Source organism: Rhinolophus sinicus, linkage group LG01 (assembly GCF_036562045.2).
Source record: "Rhinolophus sinicus isolate RSC01 linkage group LG01, ASM3656204v1, whole genome shotgun sequence".
NCBI classification, from domain to species: Eukaryota; Metazoa; Chordata; class Mammalia; order Chiroptera; family Rhinolophidae; genus Rhinolophus; species Rhinolophus sinicus.
In genome coordinates this window covers 205,782,792-205,807,565 of record NC_133751.1, presented here as the reverse complement: position 1 = coordinate 205,807,565, position 24,774 = coordinate 205,782,792, and the positions used below count along the sequence as shown (strand labels likewise).

The following is a 24,774-nucleotide window of genomic DNA, read 5'->3' as shown; positions in this document are numbered from 1 at the left end:
CTTAATCCTGTTACTTGAGTATTCTATTGTTTGCAGCCAAAGCATTCCTCACTCTGTAACATCCAAATACCTATTCAGTAGTGGACAGACAAGTCTAGAGCTCAGAGGAGAGGCAAGGCTAGAGATACAAATTTGGAAGTCAATGGCAAATATTGAAAACCCTGGGCCTAGATGAGATCACTTAGGAAGATCCAGGGGGAGGAGAACATAATAGAGCAGGACTGAGTTCTGGGACTTCCAACATTTGGAAGTCAAAAGAAGAGAAGCAGCAGCCAGCAGAGGCGCCAAGAGGCACGCCAGAGTGTGTTCTCTGTACACACACATGCACACACAGACACACACATGCACACACATGCACACACATACACACGCACACACATGCACACACACAGACACACACGCACACATGTGCACACACACAGACAAACACAGACACACACACACATGACCTTGGCTTTGGGCTCATGCTGTATGTCTACACACTACACTGCCACTTGAATTGTTTATTTGACAGTATATATCATGGACACCTTCCCATGTCAGTATATATAATCTAATTTGTTCTTTTTAATGCCAGTATTTGTCTATTATATGGCTATTTCATAATTTATGTGTCATACATTGAAAAAGACTTACATCCTATTGTTTAATGGAATTGGTACGATAAGTTAACTTTTTGGAAAAAATAAAATTTTCACAAATGGAAGATGAATGAAAAGGTTCAAGATAACAAAGTGCCATAAAATAATAGATGTGCGCGAGACGAGGAATTGAGTTTTGTGTAATCTCGGGTGAGGAAAGACTTTCTAAGCACAGCACTATGGGCAAGAGTGATAAAGGTAAAGCTGATTTGGTGACAGTGTTAAAATGCTGCACATTAAAAACTCATAAAATTTAAAAGGAAATGAAACAATGGGAACAAATTTGTAACATGTGATATGGAAAAGGTAAACACCCTCCAAGTCCACACATCATTAAGAAAAAGGTACAGTACTCCAAAAGAAAAGTAAGCAAAAAACATGGACGGGTAACCACAACGAAGTGCAAATTGTCATTAAGCATAAAAAATTTCTACTCCAATAGTGTTAGAATGCAGAGCAGCTAAGAGATCCTATTTTTGCTTTTCAAATTGGAATAAAATAAAATGTTAGCACCATATTGGAGCAGTGCTGGAAGCCCGCGACCTCATTCCTGGCTGGTGAGTGTTTAAATCATATTAGCTATTTTTTTTTACATGAAAAGTTGTTCATGCTCATTTAAGTTTAAAGAAGTCGGTTATCATGACAATTAAGGGCTCCGTGTGATTATTGATTGGATCTTGGATGAGAGGAAAATCAGCTATAAAAGACATTATTGGGACGATTGAGGAGATTTGAATATGGCCTGCATATTATATCACATCCATGGGAACTGTCTTGGGAGTGATAATAGTCTCGTAGTTACCACACAGAAAGGCCTTGTGCTTATTTATTTAAGGGTGAAAAATCATGGTGCTGGTGTTTACTTTCAAATGGTTCAGCATAGTGTGTGTATGTGTGTATGTGTGCCTTTCTACCTGTATTATATCTATCTATCTGTCTGTCTGTCTGTCTGTCTATCTATCTATCATCTCCATCCCTCTATCTCTATTATTCCAATTATCTATCATCTATCTATCTATCTATTCATCCATCCATCTCGATCATTCTACCTACCTACCTACCTACTATTATCTATGTATCATCCATCCATCCATCCATCCATCCATCCATCATCTAATCTACCATCTAGAGATCACCGTATGTTAAAATGTTAACTACTGGTGAATATAAATGAGGCATCTCTGAGTGTTCACTGAAATATTCTATTCTTCAACTTTTCTGTAAGCTTTAAAAATTTCCAAACATTTCAAGGGAAGAGTAGGCTACAAAATAGTTTGAAGTATGTTACTTAATACACGTGTATTTTTTAAAAGGCTGAAAGGACACATGTTCAAATGTTCAGCGTGCCTAGCTCTCGGGGGCTGGTAATTGATCATTCATTTTCTTTCCTTATCTTAAAAATAGTTACAGGAGTAATAAATGTTCAGTTGAATCAGAAAATTCAAATGAGCAGAGAACAAGTTAAAATCAAGATTAATTTCAGAGAGAATGCCTGCTGACACTTGCTTCGTATTCTTTTGGGGGAGCGTCTGCACGCACATAAACATCTTTGTAAGCCCGCGTGTTACTTTTCCTGCCAAAACAGGGCTTATGGCGTACATGTGGCTCTTTGCACACTCTCACTCTGCTTTAGAAACACCTTTCCATCTCCTATGAATATTTACTGCTTGCACAGGGGTTGGGGAGGCTCTTAATGCTACGTACCGTGTTATTTGGGTGTCCACATTTTCTGTGATGATGATTTTTAATACTGTGGGCTCATTAAGGGGGAAGCGCCATGTTCTTTCCATGTATTAACTCATTTAATCTTCACAGCCCTCCAAGGTTAAGTGTTATCATCACATCCATGTACAGGGGGAAATCCAGGCTGTCTGGGTACACAGTCGGCGCCTTACACAACCCGACACATGGCCCTGGCTCTGAGCACGACACCATGTTGGTAAAAGGCACAATGACGTTTTCCGGGCCAAATGGCTCAGGCGCTGGAGAAGCCCCAGCCCCAGCTCTCTGAAGAACTCGGCTTGCAGGCAACACCGTATTTTCGGGGAGTGATTTGGCAAAGCCACGATGACCAGAGTGGAAGGAAAGTGACCAGGTCTCTGTGCATTTCGAAAGCCCACACAACCAGGGCAGAGTCCTGGGCCAGACCCTCCTCCCAGGCCCTCCCCGCCTGCCTGGTCAGAGTCACCTGGACAGGTAGCACGGGTGCGAGCAGCCACTCGGGGGCCTAATCCGTTAAGTATTTCACGAGAGAGGGCCCTGCACACACGTTAATCACTGAATTCCTCAGCCAGGAGCAGTGCAATGCCAAGTTCCCATCATCCCTGCTAGTGTGTGTGTGTGTGTGGTATGTATGTGGTGTAGCATGTGTCGTGTGTGCACGTGCGTAGTATGTATGTGTGCATGTGGTGTGTGGTGTGTATGTGTATGTGATGTGTGTGGTATGTAAATGTGTGTGGTATGTGGTGTGGTGTCTGTGTGTGGTGTGTGTGTGTGTTGGCAGTGTATCCTTGCAGCGCAGTAAAGGAGTCTTTTTCCTCCAGCTTTGAAAATAAACAGATCTTGAAAGTGAGTGTAGCTAGCGATTGGTCAATACCATATGCAAATAAATAAGTGCTAATTGCCTGCAGTGTCTTTGGGTGTCAGGTGCGGTTATCGGACCACATTTATGGGCCAATTAGGCGCCTTAACCGGATTTGAGCGGTGATAAATTGTGGCTTAGCAGCTTCTCGGGATGTGCTGGGGCTGGTGGCACTCCCACCGCTGGTGAGCACGGTGAAGCCTTTGTCCCCGCACAGCTGCATGTGGCCTTGTGTGCCCCACTTACCTGCAGGCGGGGCAGGGCAGGAGCACCAGGGGACCCTGTGGGGACTGGCTGGGGACTCCCGTGGGGGCGGTCCGAGAGTGCACACCAAGTGGATCCCAACCCTAGAACACCGGCCACCACTGAGGTCCCACCAAAGTGCCTTGGGACGGCTGGGGGGATGTGACAGGCCTGGCAGGAAGTGGTACCCTCGGTGCTCACCTGGTGGCATTCCTCCAGACCATTTTCCCTCTCAGCCCTGTCACAGTTATGACGAGGTTTGGTTTCCTGAAAAGCAGAACCACCCAAAGAAAACGATTAGTGCAACCCGACCCTCGGTACCCACGTGTCCCCGCAGGGAGGGGCAGGCAAGGCCACTGGCAGGCCTGAGTTTTCCCTTTTCCCGAATCCTTCATTCAGTGGATATTTGGGCCGGCCCTGGGGCTCCAGGGGTGACCGAGGCAGACCCTGGGCCATGGAACCCAAGTGAGGTGCGGGAGGGGGTGAATTATCTCAGACAGAAACGCACGGGTCACAGAGCCTGCAAGGGCCCAGGGCTTGACTGAGTTGGGGTGGGGTGGGGAAGGCCTCGTGGAGGAAGGGACCTCATCTTATCTGAATCGCCAAGGATGAAGAGCGAGACACAAAGACGGGGGTCTCCCAGGGGGTGGAAAAGGTGGACAAAAGTCCAGAGCAGGAAAGAGGCCAGGATGTTGGGGTATGGCTGGTGCTGAGAGGGAGGGGTCCAGGGGCAAGGAGAGGCAGATGAGTGGGGTGGGGGGCAGAGCAAGCAAACCCTGGGGACAATCTTAGGGCTGGACTTCCAGTCAGAACAACGGGGAGCTAGGAAGGGATTCCAGGAAGGAACAGCAAGAGCAGATTTCAAGAAAGACTGTTGGCTGCAAGATGGGGGTTTGGAGGGGACAAGAGCTGGCAGGGCAGGGAAGCAGCCAGGGTCCTAGTGGGAGAGGAGGGGGCTTGGAGGAGGGAGAAGAACAGAAGGAGAGGACATGGGGAGGGCTGGCCTGGCCTTCTGGATGGTTCCCAGCTCTGTGAGGGGTCTGTTTGAACTTTGCTCCTTCAGATTCCATAAATTGCGGTTTGCTCCTATGCTGAATGCTTCCCAATTTTTAATCAATTTGTTTCAGTAGTATATTAATCAATTAACCAACCCTGTCTCCATTTTTCAGTATGAGTGAAAAATGTTTTGACAAAAAACCCAACCACTTTCTTCAAAGTCAGTGGCTAACTGTGAGCTTTAATATGTACCTCAAAACAAATTTTGAAACATACATTTATGGAGAAGAGATGGACAGTAAGAATAAAAAAGTAAACTACCCAGAACTGCCAAGAGAGAGACAGCACTGCGAACATTTTGGATTTTTTTTCCTGAATATAAAGTGAGGATATAAAAATATTTTTATTTAATAGAGATCAGTCTTCCATACACTCTTTACCCTAACTTTTTACTTCCATTGTGTCGTTTCCCTATGTGATGAACCCGATCTGAAATGTCTCGTCTTCCCTCTCCCCTGTAATTTACCTAACCATCTCCCTACTGTTGGACTTTGAGCTTGTTCTCCGTAGTTTGTTATTATAAATACCATAGCACGAACTGAACATCTTTTAGGCAAATGCGTGTTTCACATCCCTCCTTGGTCCGTTTCCCAGGCATTGAATTCATCCATGAAATCAACATGCTTATGGAGCTCGTACTGCAGTGTCTGGACCCTGGATTCCTGGGCCGGAGGATTCACACGGCTTTGGATATGATTCTGTATTGCTTTGCAGAAATGCTTTTCGTTTCGGGCATTGGCATGTCAGTGACAGTCCCCTGGTGGCCAGGCCAGCACTGTGTCTGTTCACTTTAAAAATCCTGGCTTATACAAGCTAAACTTTCAGTCTTGCTTTTCTTACCCTACGACCTGACAGTTTCCCAGGGCGCTGGGCTTACGGACTTCACCTCAGTGAGTCAGTTCTACGCTCTGGGGGTGAGAGAAGCTATGATCTTCTCGGACGGGACAGCGGTGAGACTGGGGCAGCCTGCCCACTGGGCATCTCACTGGGGGAGCAAGGGTTGTTGTTTGCTGACAGAGGGTGTGTTTGAATGTTGGGGAACCAAAGGGGGGCAGGCAGAGACGGTGTGTTGCCTATTTAATACTTACTCTTCCTTACGTCCAGACTCCAAACCCCTCGCCTCCCACAGCTACGTTTCCCAGCCTCCCTTGCAGCCCGAGTGACCCACTCAGCTGCCTCTTCTCGTCTAAGCAGATGCTGGAGGTGGAACAGCCCTCTGTGGGTGCCAGGAGGAAACAAGCACCCGTGAACAATGGTTGACCAGATGGTCCGCAGGAGGTTGGGCCTGGAGTCTTCTGGAACTCTCCATGCCAGCCCTGGCCTGCCGACCTCCAAGTGTCTTCTCTTGTGAGGAAAAACAATCCCTTCACTTATTTCAGCCACGGTTTTGTAAATGTTACCAAATACAATAGACGGCCAATATGTATATGTATTCAAATGGAACCGGTTTTTCCTAAACCGCTTTCTTTGTCCTTCTTCACTTATGTTCTGGAGGACAAGTTACCCTTGTAACATTCTGCGTTTGGCTTGCTGGCTGTGGCGTAACCATGCCGCGTGGCTTCTGTGACCACGTGGCTGGGTGGGATGCTGCCACCCACCTGTGTGGCACCACATTCAGCCCGTGGTGTGTAGGGTCCGCAGGCAATGGGACAATGTCAACAGAAGATGTAAATAGTAACATGTCATGAAATCAAATGGCTCTGTATCTACTGACGTGGGAGAGTTGGGGTAACAGGGCATCTGCTGACCTGCCGGGAGAAGCATCCGGAAGACGTTCAAATCGCTGATCACAGGGATGTCTGCTGGGCACTTTGGTGGAGTTTTACCCTCTTTATTCTTCTCTCATTTGGGGGGGCGGTTGGTGGTAAACATATGATGCATTTTGCGTGAGGAAATGTAAATAATATTAACAGAAGCAGTATTTGTAATCGCATCCTTCCAGGATTTATTTCCTAGCCACCCTGCTGAATTGTCATCACATGTCTGGGGCAGTGCAGCTTATGGCAAAGATACAGCAGAAGCATCTGGAACTCCAGGGCCCATCCAACCCGCAGGCTGGGGAAACCACGGCCTCAGAGTTTCTTATAAATGAAGAAGTCGGACAAGATGCTGCTGATCTTTGCCCTCGTGCACTGAGAGCCGGGCTGCTGGGCCTCACACACCCCCTTCCATAAGCAGTCGAAGCCCCTCTTCTCTCCAACTTAGTTTGCCTGGAACAAACCCAATTCTCACGACAAGTGAACCCCCCCAAACCCTAACAAAAACCTCCAGGGAAGTGGTATAGACATATTTTCAGTTCTTTATTAGAAAGAGGCCTCTACACTATAGCCACCTCTCTCCGTTACTTTACACATTTTTCTTTTTCTTCATTTTCCCCCTTAGAATACTGTACAGCTGACACAAAAAATCCCAGGGCAGGGAAATACAAACTGGCATAGTGAATCAAAACAAGATCATATGAAATAACAAGTGAAATGTCTGTCAATGGTTTTAATTACAGTACAAACAATATAAATAAAGCATCATTGAGTCATTGTGAAACATAAACTTGCTGAATGAGGTAATATAAAAACAACCAAAAAACCAAACCAAAAAAAAACACCAACCCATCTCTGATAAACCCAGGCTGTGCTTCCATCTTCTATACATCTCTATTTACAGAAAGAGAAAACTGTGCTATGAGGGGCGGAGGCTCCGCCTTCCTGGCTCCCTCCTAGAAATAATGCTCCCTCCTACAAATAAATGCCTCTTGGTAGTCACCTTTGACTAGCTCCGGGGCCCCTTTCAGAAACACACCCTGCGGCTGAATGGGAGCCCAATTCAGAGTCACAGGCAAGATAGGGGGCCGTGTGGGGCAGGAGCCATTCCCGGAACGTTCTTGTGGTCAGAGTGGCACAGCCGGCTGGGGTGGGGGGGGCATCCCTCCAGGCTCAGTAGTGAGCCCTTGGTCGTGTGCAGGACCCCTCCCCCACACCACCCCCTTCCCGGAATCAGGTGCTCAGGCCCCAGCAGGCGCAGCAACCTCCAGAATCTGATACATTTCAGACACAAAAACCCAGGTGGGGGAGGAGGGAAACCCTGATGCTTTTCAAGGTTCGCAGAAGGCATCATTTTTAATATCAAGATGTGTGAGCGGTCGCAGAGCAGTTTCTAAACGTACCCGTCGCCTGGCCGCTAAGGAACAGCCCCAACCCTCAGTCAAGACCGCATTTGCACCCGTCTCTGTCCTGGGGAGAGCTACGGGGACCCCTGTGGGTGGGGCTGGGAGGTGCATGACGCGCTCACGTGAGCAGTGAGCGCTAACTCCCCAGCCTGGCACCGGCTCACGCACTCCTGGTCTATCCTCTGACCTCCCACCCCCGCAGAACCCAGGCAGGACAGACAGTTTCCCCGACGACTCTGGAAAGTCAGGTGCAGGGCGGTGTCTTTGCACGAGGCCTAGCACTCGGGATGTCTGCCTCCAGGTGTCACATCAGGAGTGCAAAGACGCAGGCGTCCTCATTCAGCCCAACGCTCCTTTAATTTTACGCGAGCAACCCCTCACCCAGGGAGCTTCCAGGACTTGGGGTGAGGTCTTCTCTCCCAAGAGGTTTCCAACCAACTCAGTCCTTCGCTTCCCAGGCTGGTGTGGACACCGCCTGGCACTGGGACAATGAGGGCATAATCTGATTCGGGGGCCACTGTCCCCGACAGCTGGGGTGTGAAGGGGCCTGTTCCATCGGAAGATTTGCCAACACTGTCGCACCTTGTTTGGTTCCTTTCTCTCACCTGCCTCTTGGGACAAAGGTCATGCAGTCCCTTCCCACTGACACTAAAGTCTCCTCAGTCCTAAAGGGCGTGTCGCCATCACATGGCTTGATCGCCACCCTCAGGGGATCCTTCTCGACAGACGCCACAGGCCTGGCCAACATAAAACATCAGCCCTGAGCTGGTGTCTTGCACATGCACGAAAGCACCTTGCCTCACGCACATCAAGTGGCTGCCAGCGCAGCGTCACCTGGCCAGAAGCCGGAGCCTGTCTGTCCATGTAACCAGTGCTGCTCACACCTGAACACCTGCTGCTTTCAGACCCATGGTGGGCTCTGTGGGGAACACTGCCTGACCCTGCCCACCTCCGGGCACCGCCCGCAACCCTAAAGATGGGCTGAGGGCCTCAGACAAGGGCATTCTAGCCCCAGGTGGAGACCCAGAGCCAAATGCTGCCACCAGACAGCAAAACCAGCCCCTCACAACTGAAACGTGGTAAGGAGACATTTTCAAACGTGTGGTCGTTGAATGCTCGCTTGGGGGCGGGTGTTGGCCACACCAGTGAAACTGAAGGACTGCTAGAACCTGGGAGTTTTGAAAGTCACAGATTAAAAAGAGACTTTTTGGTTTCACAGAATCCGCTACTGATGAGATACTCTCTAATTTCAACTTGGACCCAAACTGAAAAAAACAAACTGGAAAAAAAGTATCAATCTATGTTTAAAAAGCAGCAGACATCTAAAATTAAACAAGGAATCTATGGATATTGTTTGGAAAATCTATTTAAGAACAGCATTTCCTCTCTAAGAGGAAGGATGCTTGTGTTTTTGAAGTACTAATGTCTAAGCTGTTCCACATTAGTTTTTCCTCATGAGGTGAGAGGTAAGGGGTCCCCCAGGGGTGTGCTGACTCAGAGTGGCACCACTTCTTTCTAAGCACGGAAGTCACGGCATCTTGGCTTCTAGGCAGTGATGGAAGGAAAAGTCTGAGGGCTGTGTGCATTCACCCCAAGTGGCTAACCCGGCCCCTTCTCTCTCCTGCGTAACTGGAAGGCATCTGACTGAAAGGCAGCCCGACTTAGGTGCCTCAGTGACAAAGGCCCCACCGGGGGGGTAGGGCCCGAGCAGGGCAGACCCCACCCTTCGGCAGGCCTGGTGGGTGGCTGGGCCCCTGCCCACGGGAGTCGCATACTTGGGGGCCCTGGGCTGGCCGCACAGGGGTGGGGCCCACACCAGGCTCACTGACCACAGGGCTTCATGAAGAAAGCCACCTGGGACTGCAAAAAAAAAAACAAAAAAACAAAAAAAAACACCCCAAAAAATGTCAATAATGGCTAAGGGGTACAAAGGCCCTTATTTGCTTTTGGATGAAGCATGAGGGTAAAAATCACTCGGAGATGTGACTTTACAGCATGTGAAATCCACGTGTGAGGAGGCGGTTAGAAATGAATTCTATTTCCTGGGAAAGAAAGATGTGTATCTTCAGCATATTTCTATTTGAATTCCTTCCTGACTGCTTTTCAATTTGTTTGCTTGAAGGACATAAATACCATCCAGGGGAGTTCTAGAACAGTTGTGCTGACCTTGTGGGTTTGTGGGGGAAGAAACAGACCAGAGGTGGGGGAGGGAAGCAGCCCACCGGGGTGACAGATCTGCTTTCCAATTATCCTTGCCCTTTCAGAAGTTTTTGAGACCTCATCTTACTTACTCTTAGAGGATCTATATTGTTGCAAGGCTTCTGAACCTCCCTAGGCGGAAATATGGATTTCTCCCTCATTTCCAGAACATTCTAAATGCAAGGAGGAAGGGTTGGCAGAGTTGGAGCCATGGGCACCCAGGTCACTCGCGAGCGCTGCTCAGGTGGGGGGTTGGGCAGACCTGACGACAGTCTTAAGGGGGAAGATGTGACCACCACGTACAGGTACAAGATCAAGGTCACCTTGAAAGGGAAGGCAGCTCCAGCGAAGTGGACACTCACCGTCTAATCGTGTAGCTTAGTGAGGGAGAGAAAGCGGAGGACAGAGAGAGGCGCAGTAGAGCCTAAAACCACTTTCTACCAGGGGCCTTCCAACAAGCTCCAACTCTGACATGAAGCAGGCAAAAAACATGGAAACGAGGACCAACAGTCACGTCACTGCAGCTTCTCGGTGCCTGGAGGTGGTGTCTGAACGGGGGCAGGCCCGTCAGAGCCAACACAACACGGTGTAGGAGAGAGAAGTGGTCGTTTTGGGCCTAAGACAACATTGGTGAATGGCATGAGGCGAGACCCAACCCTTTCTTTGCCTCTGGAAAATCCATCTCAGACTAAAATGATGGAGGGTAAGTGGGGCTGACGAGATGGTACTTGGGCGGTTTGGGCTCGTCCCTCTGGGGAAGGTGGCTCTCGGGGGCAGGGGCCCTCAGAGCACCACCAGGCTCAGCAGAGAGGAGGAGCCATCGTGAATGCCCAGGACACAGGCTTGAGGACGCGCTGCCAGCTCAGAGGCAGCTTTCCGAGGGCTCCGGCTCTGGCCCTCTCCAAGCTCCTGTTCTGAATAATCACGCCCCTCTCCTGAGCAGCTAGCTCCTGGCGGCCATCAGGCTGGGCCATCAGGCTGGCACTGCTCACACTGCTCTGAAATGCCGCCCCAGGGTCACAGATGAGGAAAAAGCATCTGAGAAGCTGGAAACTTGCCCACGGCTGCACAGTGGGACAGCAAGGCCTGTGACCCAGGTCTGTGTGGTCCCTGGGCTGGCTTTCTTGTCAGACGTGTTTTTCCCTAATGAGTCAGTGACAGCTCCTTCGCAAATGTGGGGGATGTGCAGATTCTCTCCAAACTGGGAAGGATGGGGGCCTGCTGGGTGGCAGAGGCTGGGTCTGAGCGGACCTCATCAGACTGGACAACACCTCAGAAGCGGGGGCGGAGGGAAGCCCGAGGCCCTGCACTGGTGCTGGACGGCGATGGCCCGGGCTCACGGCCCTGCACAGAAGGTGCTGCTCCAAGGGTTTCCGCCCCGACTCATGTAGTACGAGGTGCACTCTTGGCACCTGGCAGCCCTGTGATCAGCAAGCACCCCACTGCCTGCACCTGCTCTCTGGGTTAACTACGCCTGGGGTGTGCTTGCCAGGAGGTAGGAAACTGCACCGGCTTGTGGGACGCAAGGCTCATGGCTGGGTCACTTGCTCACACTTGAGCGGCTCATCTCCTGGGATGACAGGAGATGGAAGGGACCAGGGACCACCCCGGGCCACGGGCTTGGCAAACCATCTGTCTAACCCCATGCTCAAGGTACGCGCATGCAGGCTCGGAACCAAGGCTCCTTTGTCCACAGGGTTTTCTTGGCCACAGAAGGAACCCAGTGTGGTCACAATATGTTCAGATCACCTGAGGGGACACCCTCCACCCTCTCGTGTGACCGACTGCCTGTTCATCACGTGCCTTCCCCAGTGGGTAGTTTCTCCTCAGAGGGAAAAATCTGAATAGAAAGGTTATGTGGTTTCTGCAGTGGTGGCTTCTTGTGTCACTGTCACTTCATGGAACGTACATGGGAAGAAACAATGAAAACTCAATCCCTTTCACAAAAACGGGTGATTTCTAACCCTGACCCTGGGTCCTCGCTTCTCCAGCCTTGGTGTGAGTAAGGCTTTAAGACGGGAATGAGAGCCCTGTCAGCAAAAGAGGACTTCTTGTCTGACACTGAAATACACACAGATTAGCCACCAGTCACCTTTACTTGAAACCCACCACCGCCTTTCCTCTGGTGCTCGAACTCCAGAAAGCAGGCTGTCCCCGGGAGCTGATCAGCGCTAAAAAGAGAAGAGAGGTCGAGTTTTCTAAGGAGGAGTCAGTGAAGTCCCGCTGCTGGAGGGAGGGGGAACAAAACAATCTAGCATCCAGGCCGTGAAAGGCTAAGTGAATAAAACATCATTTGGGAAAATACTACTCATGAACACATACAGTCATAGCTACACACTCATCTACATCCCAACGAGGCCTCACTAACAGTGCAGCTCCTCTTCCTGAGAAGGCTCTGCTATGATAGAGCATTCCTAGAGTGGGAATTCACTACAATGAAAGAATTTAAGAACTTCATTTATACCGTATCTGTGTTCACCACATAAAGTCTGTGTGGGGCGATGTGTCTAGCTGGGTTAGAACAGTAACGCTTCTTTAAAAATAGGCACTGACTTTTCTCCCCCCATTCACATTTAAAATAACTACAGTGATGACACACAGAATAAAAACCCGGGTGGAGGGTGATGGACCTGTTGTCAAGATTCTCCAACTCGTGGCTTCTGTCCCTGTGACTCCTGGGAACCGCCAAGTGCCACTCAGCTGAATGAAGGTTAGAAGCGTCCATGAAACACTGACCTACATCTAAATTCTGTGTAAAGCTTTATTTTTTCCCCGTCTACTTTTTTTTTTTTTTTCAGTGAAAGGGAAAGAAGAGGACACATTCTTACAAAACAGAAGGTTTAATATATGAGAGCCAGGAACTTCCCGAGGCTGCTGGGAGAATGTGGCCCTGTGTTCCTGTGCTACCATGTGACAGCCACTGTCCCCACCACGCTGCCAAAGGGCTCCAGGCATAGTCATCCCCTTTCCTTTTCAGCCTATGGTTTCTTGATTTGGTTGACTATGTTTAGCCACCATGCTGGAGGTGGCTGAATACAGCAGGCCAATACCATGACGATGGCAAATCAGGTGACATACTAAAATGGAGAGCCTGGCTGCCACGTCAGTCTTAGGGGTTCTCCTGGGACAGTCTGAGCCACAGAACTGCCGGCAGCAGTCATGATCTGCCATGGCCCAGCAGCGGGGTCTGATATTTGGGAAATCACCCCTTGCCTCGCTTGCCAGAAACGGTGTCAGATCTAAGCCATATTTTCAGTGACAAGGAACCGCATGCCTCTTTCCCCCGCTAACATGCTGCAGTGTCTTTTTTTTTTCCTGTCTTGATTTTAATAAGCAAATTGTACCACCATTGTATTCTGATGTGCTCCTTTTTAAAAGCTGTATATCACATTAATGGGAGTGTTTACCGCTGTGAATATTTTCCATGTACAGTGATCTGTAACCCTCTTATCTCAACTAGTTGTACGTTATTAGTTCACATCCAGTTCAATTTATAAATTAACAGAGGTGCCATTTGTCTGTACAAAAATCAATGCATATTTATGCTTCTTTTATTCAAATAGATTTCCACACATCTAAACACATGATACAGAAGCCTGTGTGTGTGACTTGGGCAACGCGGCCCAGGAATGACTGAGACCCAACACGTCCCCCTTGGCAAAAGGACATAAAACATCTCTCACGTTTGGGGGGGCAACACAGCCTTTTATGCATTTACTTAGGTCACTAAATGCACACAAAGTGTTATTATTAGCGGAATTCGTGATTGCCTTGTGAATTTCCGGGTTATTCTTATTTATTTTTTTCCATTTTGTTTTTGCACCAAGGAGACTGCAGTCAAATAAGACTCAGCAACTGATTTCCTCTCTTTGGACTGAAAAATTAAACAGATACTAAATTATGACAGTGAATTTAGAAAGGAGGGCTCCGAGGGCCTGGGATAATACAATGCTTCTCCGAGTATTGCAATCACACGGTGGCAATCACCAGAGCGAGCTGCCTGACTACCTCCTCAGCTAATATGCTTTCTTCCCGGTGATGACTAATCACGTTCTATTAAACAGCGGTAATGCTGGAAGAACTCAACTATACAAGTGTAATGAAGCCAGTATTCCCCCTGGACAGATTAGCTACAACTGATTTGACACATACCATCATAGGGGCTTCAAACCTGACAAACTCTGCTTGCTTCTGATTTATGCCGTCAAGCTCCTCGGAGAAGAGATGAAATCCGAGTGTTCCGTTTGGTAGAGGTGAAATGTACTGATGTGCTTAAGTGCCAGTTAAGGAGAGTTACCCCTCTCCTCGCGCCTGCCTCCCCTCCCCCTCTCGTCCCCGTCCCCCGTCCCCTGTCCCTTGTCCCTTGTGCCGTGCTCTGTCTACAGGCCACCGGGACGAGGGTCCCGTGCTGCCGTGTGCTATCGTCAACCAACCAAGGCCCGTCGGTTGCTCCTACTTGTCGATTAGGGGAGTTTATGGAAAAAAAACAACAACAAAAAATCGTTCCTGCTGCCTGCTGGCCTCCTCTTCGGCCCTTGAGGGCTGTCCAGGTTTTGTGATTTCGCTGGGGTGAGGGAAGGTAGGTGGGTGGCAGGTGCAGTGGAGGTGACCACCAGGGAGAGTGAGGGGACGCGGCGGGACTCACGTGTTGTCACCTCCGAGAGAGGATGCTGGCGGCTGCGGCCGCCCGGGGCACTGGGCAGGTGGGTGCGCCAACCCTCAGATGATGGTGGGCACTCTCCCACTGCTGTTGTTCCGGTTATTGTTCTTCCGCGACAGGTTGGGGGTGGCCATGAGCACGAAGCGCTCGTCCGGGCAGCCGTACTGGAGCAGCACGTCGATGCACTCCTGGCTGGCGGCCTGCCGGGCGTAGGCCAGCGCCGTGTTCCCGTGGGCATCGCGGGCCATGACGTCCACGCCGTACTGCAGAGGCAACACAGCCACGTTAGCGGCACCGTGACGGGGGAGGGGCACCGCGGCGGGGTGGGGGCGGGGGAGGGGCACCGCGGACATGGGCGGCCTGGGGACCGGCTGCAGCTGGCCTGCGGGGAGGGACTAACTGTCCAGAATCCGTGCTACAACCTGGCCCTGCGTTGCATTCTTTTCAGGAAAGAATGTGCTTTCTGCACCTGAAAGGCCCTCCTTTGTGCGACAGAAACGGAGCACGGATAACTCTGGTTCCGCTATTTCAATTTTGACCTTCCAATAATTGTAAATACAAAAAATGATCACTTTTTTGGATCTCCGAGGCAATTCATTGTCATTGTAGGAAGTACATAGCTCATACATCGGAGCACAAGAAAAATTCAATAATCTTGCTATTCACAGATAATCTTGGTTAAAGCTCAGTGTATTGCCTCTGAGTCTAAATGCAGATATGCATAATTGAGAAACTTACACAATTTGTTTCTTTCATTCTTTTTTTCACTGAGCACTGTACTATGATCACTTTCTCGCATCATTAAAAATTATTCAAAAGCATGCCACTCGATAGCCATCCAGGATTTCTCCAAGTGGACATAATCCGGGGACTCTGTCTGTCCTTGGTTGCTGCTACACATTGTTTAAAATTGTCACTGGTATAAACAGTGCTGTGCCATGCACCCTCCCATCGAATCTTTCTCAGGATCTCTGATTATTAGAGTGAGGAGAAGGGGAAATAGTAGGTTAAATTGCACACTTTTAAGTTTCTTGCTCTTCAAAAAGGGTGGACTGGCTTCCACTTGCACCACAGTATTTGGGAATCTCGTCAGCATGGGGCATGGCAATCAAAGGCATTTTTGGCCAATGTGGGAGGGAAAGATGGCATTCAGTTTGCTATGGAGCTAACTGTGTCCCCCCCAAATCTATATGCTGGAGTCCTAAGCCCCAGGACTTTAGAATGTGACTGTATTTGGAGGTGGGACCTTCAGAGAGGCAATTAAGGTTTAATGAGGTCATATGTGTGGGACCCTAATCCAACGGGACTGGTGTCCTTTTAAGAGGAAGGGACACCAGGGAGTCGCACAGAAGAAAGGACATGGAGAAGACAGCCGTCTGCAACCTAAGCAGAGAGCCCTCCGGAGGCAGAGACCTCGCCCTCACCTTGATCCGGGACTTCGGGCTTCCAAAACTGTGAGAAAATAAATGTTGGTTGTTTAAGTCCCCCAGTCTGTGGCGCTCTATTAGGGCGGCCTGAGCTGACAACACTTGAACAGTTTTTAAAGTGCAGCTGAACATTTGAGTGTGTTTGCTACCTGGGCATGTCCTTCTCCTGTTGCACCATCACAAAAGTCAGATGCAAACATGGAGAAAAGTGGCGTGAAGCTCAGCTGTGTTTGACAGACCCATCTCCTGCCCGGGCGTGGGGACAGCACAGCCCCAGCAGGGGGACCCACCTCTGGGCAGTGTCCCAGTATTGGGGAACCCCCCTCTCATTCAGGTACCCTCTTGGCAGGCAGTTTTCTGCCCCCCTACCAAAGGGCTGAAGACCCCAAAGGTGTGCCTGAAGCGACCATGTGGGGACGGAGCTTCTCAAAAGCAGCTCCTGGCCAGCTTGGGCAGCGTGTCTTTTCACAGCCATGGTTCTCCCCCTTTTTTCCCCATTCAAGCTTCATCACACATGCATAGGAATTAAAAAAAATAACTTTCCCCAGTAGAAATTCATCAGAATAGCCCAGACGAAGCCTGACAAACTCCTGGCACAGCAAATCTCAAAGTTTAGGATCTAGTATTCTTATGTCATGTGAATGAAACACCCCAAGGTTTGGAAAACCGTATAAACCATTCAGTTTTTATCCTCCCTTATCACCCCATCCCACAAAAACAGATGATGGGAGGTTATTTTCTAGGATAAACAAGAGAAACACCACCGACGCTGTTTGACCCAGAAGGGTAATCAGAAAGGTGACCTTTGCAGAAACTCTGGCAAATGCTGTGCAGAGGACGCTGTCCCCATATGAGGAGCACGTCCCACTGCCAGGTGAGCCGGGAAGACAGCTCCACACGAACCCTCAAGTCCGCGTTCCTGGTGCTTCCCTTGTTCAGGCCGGTCCCCACAGCGCCCTCAGTGACCCGGCTCCCCGCTGGGCACACAGGCAACCTACCCAGATGAGGAGCTGTGCCAGGACCACGTTCCCCTTCCGGCAGGCCAGATGCAGCGCCGTGCGGCCGTCCACTTCCCCGCACGTCTCGTTCACCTCGTCCCGGGAGCCGTGTGCCAGCAGCAGGATGACTGCCCGCAGGTCCTCGTCGGCGGTGGCCCGCAGCAGGTGCTGGCCCAGGGACAGCTCGGTGCACGGCAGCGGGGCCAGGAACAGCTTCTGCTCGTATTTGGCCCGGATCCAGCGCTCCTTCTCGTCCCTGCAAGAGCCATCAGACAGGCACGGTCACAATCAGGCGGGACAACTGAGGCTGCAACCCCTGTGTTCCACGCCGTGTGGCCGGGAGGCATCAGGGAGGAAGCGGAACAGCGGGAGACAAGTGTCCTCACAGGGCGGGGAAGCCTCTGGGGAAAGGCTCCCCTGTGCGTCACAAAGTGGGCCCCTGGCAGCAGCATCGCCACCACCTGGCAACCTGTTAGAAATGCAGGCTCTCAGGCCCCTGAATCAGAACCACCAGGGAGCTTTCAGGAATCCTGCAGGAGATTCTGACGGCCTGGGCCTGACGTGTGAGAACCACTTCCCAGGCCTATGGCTTGACCTGTCACGTGATGTCTTTCGTTTTCAGTGCAGAGCTGGGTCCAGGGAGAACCCACGCCTGCCGGCATCCATATGGCACAATGCAGGATGCACGCCATGGGCCCTGAGGTCCATTCTACCATTGTCAGTAGAGACTGAAGCCACTCGGTTGGAGTCAGGGCAGGACACCGGTGGGCCATCCCACCTGGGTGTAGCTTGCTCTTAGCTCAGGACCCATCTACCCAGGACGGGGTGTGTGAACTCTTTGGGTCTCTAAACACTTACGGCTGAAGAAAATATTGCTATAGACCCACATATGAAAGGGCAGAGACTCTGACGGGGAGGTTTAGAAAAGAGACACAAGCTATATACTCAGTCACCCTGTGCAACTGTGTAATCTCTCCGGATACTTGGGGAAGGCTTACGTGGAATGCTACGAATTCCTTAAATGACAAAGAGCAGCTGGGTTTTCTGAGGGAAAGTGTGTAGGGCCCAGCTTAGGAGACAAGGCATGTGGCCCCAAGACCAGAGCTGAGCTGGGGGTGCAGAGAGCAAAGATGGCAGCTGGCGCCCCTCCCCCGACGGCACAGCCTGCTGAGAGTGAGGATGAGGAGCTGGGTGGGTGTGATGACAGACGACCCTCACAGCCCCCAGGCTCCAAAGGGGAGAGGACACTACCTCTGACATCTGGAAGGAGGGCTGGGAAAAGGAGGAGGCGGCAGGATGAAAAGCAGGGCTAAAGAAAGAGAAAGAAAGAAACCAACAGCAAGGTGTGTTTATACCGACTCCCACACTCCGTGGCCACTCATGGCGGATTTTTGTTTTGGTTTCTCAAAAACGGGGGTAAGAGACATGAAAATAACTCAGCAATGCTCAGAACTTGGCAGCACTGCTAGGAAAAAGAGAAGAGCAAGAAAAGGCAAGAGACCGAAGCAAGTAGCTGGTGGGATGGGAGGGGCAGGGCACAGAGGGAAGGGGGCTGTGTCATCAGATAGATGCTTTGTGATGAGGGTGATGAGGGAAGAAAGAAAAGCCCTACAGATAAGGAGTGACTATAATTACCCACAGAGACTTAAATAACACACTGATTCACAAGCGCCCTCTCCGAAAATCCAGCCTTTTCTCCAGGAGAATAATCAGGGTCCATAGCTACCAATGACACAGAGAAATCACTTAGGGCTGTCCTGATGCTCCAGAAAGAAAACTCATTACCTGGGACATTTTTTCTTCCGAAGCACAGAAAAAAGGCCTTGTTTACACCTTTTACCCGTGTTGACACAGCTCCTAGTGATCTAGTGTCCGGTGAGCCTTAATCTGTTTTTAAATACTTAGGCAAACAGATTCTTCCAGGAGTAAATCTGGATTAGTTTTGCTTCACTTCCTGGTACATGCGAGTGACCCCAGAGTGACCCCCGACCTTTTTATGCGGAGATTTCCAGGCCAAACACTTGGCTGCGGCCGGTCCACCCAGCACCTGCAGACGTGGCTGCACCACCACGCCACCGGAGGAGGCAAGAGACACTGTCCCCACTCGGGCCACAACAGAAGTGGCAGGGTGCCTGCAATGTCTCAGAAATACCGGGTAGGATGAGAGACAGAAAACCCCCAAATAAACCATGTTTTCTTGTTCTTTAAAAAACCTTATTGAAAATGTATTAAACACATGTTGATGCGTTTCATAAATCACCAGAGAGAAAGAGCAAAACGTGAATTAAATGGAAACGGACAGTGTGAAGGACACGTCCAGGGTTTCAAGTTCCGATTTGCTAACTCTCATTTTTTTGGTCGGCATTAAAATCAGAACGGTTTTATTCTGCTCTGGTTGATTTTAATCCTCACAGCCAAATGGTCCAGGGATGAACTAGCAGACTGCACTGGAGATCTAACTGCAATGATTCAATTTTCTTTTTAATATTTGAGTACCCCGAAGAATGAGGATGAGCCCACAGCTTCTGAATCCAGTCTTGTTGTCGTGTGTGCTCACGGGGACGTGTGGGGTGACCTGTGCCGTCGGATGTGGTCACCCCACAAACAAGCTCTCCTGAATTCACTGACCTCACCATGCGTCTGGATGATGACCCTGTTCAAACGATTCTTTGCTTTAAAACATCAGTGTTTACAGGGGGCCCAGGTTTGGAGGGGCTGAAAACGCCTGCTCTTTGGGGAACCTTCTTTGGGAGAGAGACTAGTATCACGTGTGTGAAATCAGGGACAGGGTCTTGGAGAGCATCCATGAGCTTCCTGGCTGCTCCGCCTGTGACATGCAGTACTCGGGGGCAAGGTGACTGTTACTGACAAGGGCTTCAGCACCTCCAACAACTCACGTACAGCAGACAGAACTGATACTAAGCCCGTCTGAGCAATACGGGTCCAGGGTTTCCAGACGGCCTCTCGGTGGGGTCTTCCTCGCCCAGCCCTATGTCCACATGGCCCCTTGTCCCCCCTAGGGCGCCCCCCAGATGTGTGGCTTCTATAACTTGACGGAACCTCGGCTCTTCACCAACATTGTTTGTGCTATTTAGAAACAAGCTTTCAGTGCCCGACTCTCGGTCCTGTATGACTGCAGTGTTTTCTCAGAGATCAGGAGGTGGCCAGAAAGCGAACGGCAGCAGGCCACCGAACTCCGTGTCTGTGTCAGGTGGCTTCTTGGAGCAGCTGCAATCTAGCCAGTAGGGCCAGCGGACCCAGACATGAACATTTGGGTGTGTGGGTACTAATTCAGCAACCCCTATCCATGCGTGACCACTACTATGACTCGGACCCCTTCCTGTGCTTGCTGCCCCCCACCCACCTCCTGACAGTCTAGGACAAAGCTGAAGCCCGTGCTGTCTGCAGTGGCTGCAGTTTCAGCAGCAGAGAGATTGGGGTTTGTGTGTCTGCTTTGTTCTTAGTAGTGCAGATTTCCGCACCTTCAGTAATGCCTTGGACCTCCTTTCCTCACCTGTAAAATGGGCACAGTGATGTCTGCAGAAGGCAGGGTGGTGTGGAGATGCAAGGTCACGTGTCTGGATGATGTGCGGGCCACAGCAGTCACGGCAGACGGCAGCGGCTGGTATTTTAGACTGAAGAGCATGACATCTGCAATGATTCACACTGCTGTCAAGCACATGGGTGTGGTGTGTGTGACAAGGAGGTGGCCTGGGGGCTGGGGTGAGGGGAAACACCTGCTGGATGCTCCAGGCTCCTCAATCCGTCTGTGGTCAGTGTGCTCGGCCAGGGGCCTTGACAAGCCCTCAGTGTCTTGTGTGCCACCCCTCACCCCCCAGGGTGCAGGGGGCCTGAGACACTGGGACGGGGGGGCTCAGTTGGTTTAAGTAACCCCACGTCTGGCCAGCCCATCGACAGCCTTGAGATGTCTAAAGTCTACCTGGGTGTTTGGACTGAGTTGTGCCCCCGCAAACGTGTATGTTGACGCCCTAAGTCCCAAGGAACCTGTAGTTGGAGGCAGAATGTGTTGGAGGTAATCAAGGCTGAATGAAGTCTTCAGGGTGGGACCCAATCGGATGGGACTGGTGTTTTACAGGAGGAAGAGACACCAGGTGGGTCGGTCTGTCTGTCTGTCTCTCTCCACACAGAGGAAAGACCATGGAGGGCACAGTGAGTAGGCGCCATGCACAAGCCAGAAGAGGCCTCACCAGAACCCAAGCGTGCCGACACCTTGACCTTACACTTCCGGCCTTCGGGACTGTGAGAAAGGAAGTGTCTGCTATTTAAGCCCCACCAGTTCTCTGTCGTTCTCATTTGGTTTCTGAGCCAACAGTTAACACGTGAAAGGCACACACTCTGACAACGATCCCCGTTTCTGCCGAAACCCAAATATTTTGTCTGAAACCATCTGCCCTAAGACAGTCTCACGCCAAAGCACAAAGACGCGTCGTTACTCTGAGGTCTTGGTCTTACTTCTGGGTCCCACCTGGTGTGGGCTGAGCTCTCATTTTCCCCAAGGAAGGCCAGTTCAAGAGCAGTGTAGCCGGCAGTAGATCACCTCACCTCATCGCAATCCCCTGGAGGGCCACTGCTCACAGCCTCTGTTAGCTAATGAGCTAAAAAATGAATTATTGGCACGGCCGGCCGTCAGCAGAAAGGAGGAGGCTGGGCCCCTCATTTGAGCCCCTTGCTGACACACCTTTAAATAAATCAGCCGAACGGGAGTGAGAGAAAATGAGAGAACGGGCAACTAATCAGAAGACACTGACCCAATCCCCCAAAAGTAAGAGATACAGTCAAAGACAGTAGTACCTATTTTCTTCTCTGTCTGCCTAAAATGAAGCCCCTTCTGTAGGTGGCCCTCACCTCCGGCCCCCACCCCGGATCAGACGGCAGGTAAGGCCAAAGCCACGGGAACTGTGTGTCCCCCGAGGCTTCTGGGGGTCAGCCAGGCTCCACTGGCACTCCGGTCCTGCAGCCTGACAGACCAGGCTTTGCCACTCTTGGCCTTGAGGGTTGTTGACATGGCCAAAGCTCTGTGTGTCCCCCAAAGACGGTCCCTAGGACACGTCCCACCTGCAGCCTGTGGTTTTAGCGCCTGCCAAATGGAGTCAACTGTCAGCCTCAGGAGACACAGTGTGGCCCAGCTGGCGAGGGGGTCTCTACGCCACAGGAGCACTTCCTGTCACGATGCTGATGTCACCGACAATTTCTGACAACACTGGGCTCTTCCAGGGACCCTGGAGCACACTGCATGTTTTTTGGCAAAAGGCATGTGTGTGGCCAGATTTTGAGAAACTCTGACAAAAGGGAAAGGCCTCAGGTGAAAAGGAGATGGGTCGATTTTGTTCCAAGTTTCAGAAGAGGGGAAAGGGCGGGGAGTCTAGAATTGATAGACCTGGCTTCGTCTTTTGTGAAACGGGGTGGCTGGGCTGTGAAGCACACAGGAAGGACAGGGCTGTGGATGGAGACACACCCACTGGGGACCAGAGGGAGGCTCCAGGCTGGGGACGTGCTGTGGCTCAGAGCTTGGCTGGGCCACCGCTCTCCTCGCCAGTGGAGGGAATTGGGAAAATCAACCTGCACAGGGACCGGGGACCGACTCGGCTCGAGGGGTGGGGGGGCAGGAGGTGCCAACAACCCTCAGGGACTATTAAGATAAACCAGGTGGCACGCAGAAAGCAAGGAAGCTAACTCAGCACATGACAGGATCAAGGGCAGAGCATGAAAGACCAGGAGGGGGTGGGGCCAGGGATGGAAATGAGCACTGACTTTTGCAGAAGAAAGTGTGAGGTAAGGGTTGTGGGGAAGTAGAGCTTTGTCCCAATTTCTGTGGCAAGGACCTAGGGATGGGCTTGTCTGCACGTGGGGGCTGCACAGGGTTCCGTGTTGGTCATGGGGTGCGGTCCTAGCGTAAGGGCCACTGTGCTTGGTGCTGGCAGACGACTCGGTGCTTGATTCTAGGGGACATATGGGGGGCACTGATGTGCCAGAAGAGGTGGTCTGGGAGGTGGCACTGGAAGCCAAGAAAGCCGTCAGGGCAAGACAAGTCACATGACAACACTGGTGATGACTATGGTGACAAAGGCAGCCAGTTGTGAGGGTTTATCTGCCCGCAGGAAACTGAAGGGGTGACGTGGGAAGCGTTGGTGTCCCCAGCACTTCAAGCTCCTCAGTATGAGAACTGGCCCCTCTGACCCCAGTAAGTGGAGAGGTGGCAGCGGGATGCCTTTCCAGATGGGAATTTATCAGGGCAGTGCCCTTGGAAACTTCTGCTGTTTTATGATAAACTTTATCTTTCTCATCATTCCTCCATCTTCCTTTACAATTCTGCATCAGTCAAGCGATGGGTTTTGGTGATCAATCCATGGACATGTGTTTATATACAAGTAAAGAGTCATGACGGAAATAGCTGGACTCTGGTACACAGACTCGGAAACCATCACCAACGTCATAGCTCGTGGTTAAGTACTGGCGATGTGTCAGTCCTCAGGTCTTTTGTACAATTACCTGGTTTAGTTCTGACGACTCCTGGTGAGGTGTGTCCTACTCAAAAGACCCTTCGGAAAACATGAAGAGCTGAGGAGGAGCCACATCTAGGCCTGGGCCTCATCCCTAGACTTGACTCAGTGCCCTTTCTGTGTTGCTTATGCATTGGGAGCTGCGAGGACACTGTCACAACTGCCATCAGCTGCATTTTGGGTCTGGCAGGAAGGGCTCAGCACGCTGCCAAGGGGTAACGAGGTTAATGGCTTGGACTCCCAGAACAGAACGTTTTTAACAAATAACCACAAAGCTTCTCATTGGCTTTCGACACTGCTCTGTGGTGTTCTAGGAGACGAGTCATTAGAAACACAGACACTGGAGCGGTGACCAGACGCCCTGCCTGTCCTCACGGGGGCCCATCGCTGAGGCAGGACTGATGATATTTTGCGGTGCCTTTGGCTTCAGTCTCCCCCCCAATCTCCACAAGTGAGGTTTTCACTGGACGCTTCTAGAAAATACTGAGCAGCAGCCTTTCCCGAAAACACCTCTTTGTCAAGTCTAATGTGTTCATTTTTATGAGAGGCCTTCCCCCTAAATGCTGAAAGGCCAAGAATGTTTTGTGTGTGCGCCCGTCACTTGTCACCCTGCTCCTTTACAAAACGTCTTTTTTCTCCCCTCCTCACTGGGTGGGAGAAGATTTTTCAGCACTGATTTTAAAGGACATGGTAGCAAAGTGTATCACAGTGGAAGGCTGTCCTCAGGGGAAAGGAGAAGACACTGGAGGAGCCCTGCACCGTTTTACCCGGTGACGGTGACACAGTGACACAGTAACCGAGAGGAGAGGAAGAGGGAAGAAAGGGCTAGCTAGCAGCAAGGAATTTGCAAAGTGTCTTTCTGCCTCCAGCAAAACAGGAACTGGGAGGGGAGGCATGGAAGAGGGGGCTGGAACAATATGGTAGGAAAACAGAGGGGGTTTCCTGTCTGCAGGGGGAGACCTGGCCCAGTTGGCTGCCCCTGGCACGCATGCCTTCTCCCCTGGCCGCGTTGCTAAGGGGGCCGGCCTCGGGGACAGGCCTCGGACGGAGGAAGGCCAACAAAGTCTGATGGATATTTATTTACTCCTTAATTACCGAAAGCTTTTAAGAAACTGGCCACTGTAAATCCCCCCACAGAGAGGAGGCAATGGCCAAGGATTTATGTTCATGGGGCAAAGACAAAATAAATATCCCGCCTGACTTCTGATCAATATTATGACTGTTTTTGCCAACCTGCAGGGTGTTTTATGAGCTCGGAGAAACAGAACAGGACCATTGTTAATTG

At 50.8% G+C, this 24,774-nt stretch overlaps 1 protein-coding gene across 15 annotated transcripts in view; it reads right to left on the bottom strand.

Moving 5' to 3' along the window:
* Nucleotides 1-6,802: 6,802 nt before the first annotated feature.
* Nucleotides 6,803-24,774, bottom strand: part of AGAP1 (ArfGAP with GTPase domain, ankyrin repeat and PH domain 1) — a 513,425-nt gene continuing 495,453 nt past the window's right edge. For all 15 annotated transcript variants that reach the window (XM_074315517.1, XM_074315523.1, XM_074315532.1 and 12 more), the window contains 2 exons: nt 16,969-17,224; nt 6,803-14,806 (listed from right to left, as the gene is read on the bottom strand). In XM_074315517.1, the coding sequence (XP_074171618.1) occupies nt 14,603-14,806; nt 16,969-17,224 (460 nt within the window). In that variant the 3' untranslated portion in view covers nt 6,803-14,602. The remainder of the gene's footprint in view (nt 14,807-16,968; nt 17,225-24,774) is intronic.